The sequence below is a fragment of the Apis dorsata genome, unplaced genomic scaffold, assembly GCF_000469605.1.
Source record: "Apis dorsata unplaced genomic scaffold, Apis dorsata 1.3 scaffold_225, whole genome shotgun sequence".
NCBI classification, from domain to species: Eukaryota; Metazoa; Arthropoda; class Insecta; order Hymenoptera; family Apidae; genus Apis; species Apis dorsata.
Genome location: NW_006263507.1, coordinates 358,770 through 363,058, shown reverse-complemented (window position 1 = coordinate 363,058; position 4,289 = coordinate 358,770). Strand labels below are relative to the sequence as shown.

Sequence of the window (4,289 nt, the reverse complement as noted above, 5' to 3'; positions counted from 1 at the left end):
ACCAGATAAGCCGTTTGACTCGTCTTAATTTCCTCGGTGTCCGCCGATGGACTGGCAGGAGGTACTTCCGGCTGCTGACGCTCGCCGCAAGATACGTCGGACTTGTTGATCGCTGTTCCGAAACAGAAACGAGGTAGGGGAAACGAATCATAGTACGCGTCGGACAAGTGAAATCTAGGTAAGTGTATTATATGCCTGATGAGCGCTATGGTCTAGTAAGTGGCCGTCTTCGCGATTCACCAAGGCTTTAATTATTATTATCATTATCATTAAAATCCGCGTACCAGCGACACATGTCGATTTTTCAATTTTAAAATCGGTCAGTCGTTCGACTCGATTAAATCTTTTTACTCCTTTTCTATCATTATTTTGTTTTCTTTTGCCTCAGTTTTTTTTCATTTCCTTTCGAGTAATATATTCTTGTGTCATTTTATAAAATCTTTTCTCTTTTTTGCTTTTCCTTTCCCTTTTTTTTTTTTGGTATGAATCGAGACAAGTTTGAAAATTGATAATGCTTACCTGTGGATGCAACAGATCCATTTTCACTTCTTCCGTTACGATTCGCATCACCGGATGCATCTCTTTTCTCTTCCTTTGCAATAAGTTCTGCGTTCTGTTTAGTGTTCACCATGAGCACTACGACATCCTCCTTATCCGGTAATGGAGGCGGTGGTGGTGGTGGTGGTGGCTTGGCGAAGCTAAGAAAAATAAGCGATATTGCAAAAAATGAAAAATATGATACTAATATTGTAAACGATATTTCTTCTTTTGTATTAGGTTATTATAGATAAAATGAGCGAATTCTTAATAAAATTTTATTACAGTTATAATTAAAGCTTTATTAAAGTTAAAATTATTCTAATTACAATAGCTAATTGATTGTTATTAATAATTATTTGATTTATATTTTATTTATATTTGCCAAATTAAATTTTTTACGCTAATGATGAATTTATTTTTTAATATAATCTTCTAAAAATTTTATTAATGTTATTAATATTTTATACATTATATTGAATTTTAAACACATATAAAAAAATTTGATTTTAAAAATAGATATTTATATTTTTTTTAAAAAAAAATAATTAATAAAACATTTTAAATTAACAAAATATAATATTTAATAGTATATTTACTTAATTCCAAATGGTTTTACGAATTTTCGAAATCGATTATTTCTTATCAAACATTCTAATATGACACGTTTTATCAAGAATTGTGATCGGTTCCATTTCTCTTTGATTTTTCATACTGTGGTCTTATCGTTCGGCCTACTTACCTGGCTCCGCCATTGACTGGTTTGATCTCCTTTTCGCTTTCTACTTGTGGCGATTTAGTCGAATTTTCTTTCTCTGAAAACCATAAGTGATATTGTGACCGATTGTCAACTTATCTAAAAATATCTACCAACATACCGTACGACGATTCAATGGAAAGCTTCCCGTTCTTTCCGACTCGTTCGTTGCTGCTATTCCGCGATAGCGATGGTGTCGACGCGCTAGACGAGAAACAAGGGATTTCGCTGCTTATGTTTGATGACTCGCTCGCGCTACTTGATCTACTGTATCTGCGATCGGTTTTCCGGGAACGGCTGAAATCGATTTTGATTTCGTGAATGTTCGTTCAATTAAAATTATTATATCACCATCATGCATCATAATAATCATTGTGAGTTTATCGATAAATGAAACATTAAATTAAATTAGATATATCCAAAAGTTCTTTTCCTTTTTTATTGTATTATATGAATTTCGTGTATTTTTCTAGAACTCTAGAACATTTTATTTTTTGAGAATAATGATTGAAATGAATCATTTAATAATTTTTATCATTTATAAAACTGTACTTTACATATCGAGCGTCTTAGTTTTATTTCTTTAAAATTTTTCACTATTCTATTTTTTAAAAATAATTTTTTTAAAAATATTCGAAATGGTTTCTAATGTCATTTAAAAGATCCGAAAATAATCAAACTATGATTATTCTATTTAAAATGTAATTATAAAAAAAATTTATAATTTAATCAATTTATAATTTTTTAATATTATTAATTGATGAATTTTGCAAGAAAATTCAAAACTTAATAAGAAAATATAAATGTTCTTGATAAGATACAACGAAACTATTCTAATATCAATAAAAAATAAATTAAATTATATATTTCTCAAATTTTGATCATCAAAATCATATATATAAATAAAAAAATAGAACTTTGTAATACATTTCACGAACAAACACATTCCTATCTAAAGATATCTTGTAATCAAAATGAATCATATCATTTAATGATTTTTATATTTTATTATATGTCTTAGATTTTTTTCTCTGGAATTTTTCACGAATCTGTTTTATCAAAATGATTTGATTTAAAATGGCTTCTAATCAGTCATTTAAAAAACCGAGAATAATTGAACTATTTGATTATTCTACTTAATCTATAATTATAAAAAAATAATTATTTCTAATCAATTTGTAATTTGTTAATTTTCTAATTGTAGTAATTTGTAAAATAGTCTAGGATTTGATAAGAAAACAAATATTCTTAATAAATATTCTTAATTCTAAATAAATATTAAAGAAAAATAAATCAGATGGTGTATTTTTTAAATTTTGACCATTAAAATTGTGGACATACAAACAAAAAAAAAAGTTTCGTTATAATCTAATATATTCCACGAACAAACACGTTTCTACGAAAAATATTGAAGTCGTCCTGCAACTTCGCAAACAGCTGACCAAGCATTATCAGAAACAAATGTTTCGAAAGCGAGAAATTGATATTGCAAAATTTACAATTTTGATAGCATCGTCAATTATCCGAGATGATTTCTCGATGTCAGTGTGTCATGTAGCGAATGTATATCACGAACTGCACAAGCACGGCAAGCACAGCGTGTATTGTATGTACCTCCGATCGGATGCGTTGTCAAGCTTCTTCTGTGGATTATTAACTATACCACCGGTATCAGAATCTTGTCGCAAGCAGATTTGTTCGTATGCATGCTCGGGCGGCTCTTGTCCCATTTCCAATTTGTTCGTATAACCGTTTTCGTTCGACGGTCTGTCGAGAACACCATTGTTGAAATGCACATCCACTTTCACTGGAACGGAGACTATAATAAAAAAACTGGTTCGATCATAACACGATGAAGTTAAGACGGGAATTGTTGAATGTAGTTCGATCTTTGACTACAAGGAAACGGGACACGCGCGACCTCTAGCGGGAACGCATGAAATATCTAGGACTCGCGCCACTTACCAGTCAAAGTCTCGTCTTTCTTTTCAAAGTGACGGTGTTTCTCCGTATCCGCGAATAGACGAGTGATTCTCGTGTAGACGAGATCATGAGGGCTGTGCAAATAAAAAGATTCCGTATCCTTTGGCTTCACAGCTTCGCTGATATATGCACTCATGGGATTTATATAGATTCCATCGCGAGGTCGTGAACCAGGTGGATGTAGAAAAAACGGTTCTTGAAACATACCGCAGCCACGTAATGAACACTGAAAGCACCACCACCATTGTTCTCATTATCGGTCGGTGCCGTCTCGCATACCTCTCATACTCTCTTCCGGAAGAGTGATTCGCGCTAGTTCGAGCATAAGTTAAGCCAAGCCAAGCTCGAATCGAGTCGAGCGGAGCCGAATTGAGTCGGACCAAGCCAGATCGAATTGGGTAAAATTTCGTTTTAGAGCATCATATATTTTTATACTTTTTTTTTCCTGGTATATATAGTACATAATATTAGATGAACAAGGATAAAATACATATAACGGTTTTGAGTCTAAGAATACATTAGTTCAAAAGCTTCTTTAATTAAAAGTAAAGTAAAACTATGCAGTATCTAACCAGTATATTTCATCTAATCTAACTTACTTATCTAATCTAATTTAACGGCTATATTTTATCTCTTTATTTTCTTATTCCTCGAATAAGAAATAATAATTTGTTCAGAATAAAATTAATCAATCATCATTTTACATGATAAATTTGGAAGTAGACTTTATAAATATTTATGTTGTCAAAATGATTTAACAATATTAATAAATATAATCCGAGTATAATATGTATTTAAATAATAAATAAATAAATAAATAATCCAATTAAAAAAGTTATTATATTAAAATTATGATATAATATGTTAAGATTACTAAATTTTAAATTTTTTAAATTACGTTACGATTCATCACTGAAGATACATTTCATAGTGAATATAAATTTTTCGTTATTATTCCATTATATTATTATTATTATTATTATTATTATTATTATTATTGTTGTTGTTATTA

The 4,289-nt window shown here is 30.2% G+C and overlaps 1 protein-coding gene across 2 annotated transcripts in view; it reads right to left on the bottom strand.

Annotated features, from left to right (window-relative positions):
- LOC102672576 overlaps positions 1-4,289 on the bottom strand; it is a 13,416-nt gene that overhangs the window by 3,277 nt on the left and 5,850 nt on the right. Inside the window, exons 4-9 of one of the 2 annotated variants that reach the window (XM_006615509.2) lie at positions 3,260-3,503; positions 2,909-3,113; positions 1,416-1,591; positions 1,280-1,352; positions 520-698; positions 1-112 (exon numbers count right to left, since the gene is read on the bottom strand). In XM_006615509.2, the coding sequence (XP_006615572.1) occupies positions 1-112; positions 520-698; positions 1,280-1,352; positions 1,416-1,591; positions 2,909-3,113; positions 3,260-3,503 (989 nt within the window). The remainder of the gene's footprint in view (positions 113-519; positions 699-1,279; positions 1,353-1,415; positions 1,592-2,908; positions 3,114-3,259; positions 3,504-4,289) is intronic. The other variant, XM_006615510.2, reaches the window with a different exon arrangement.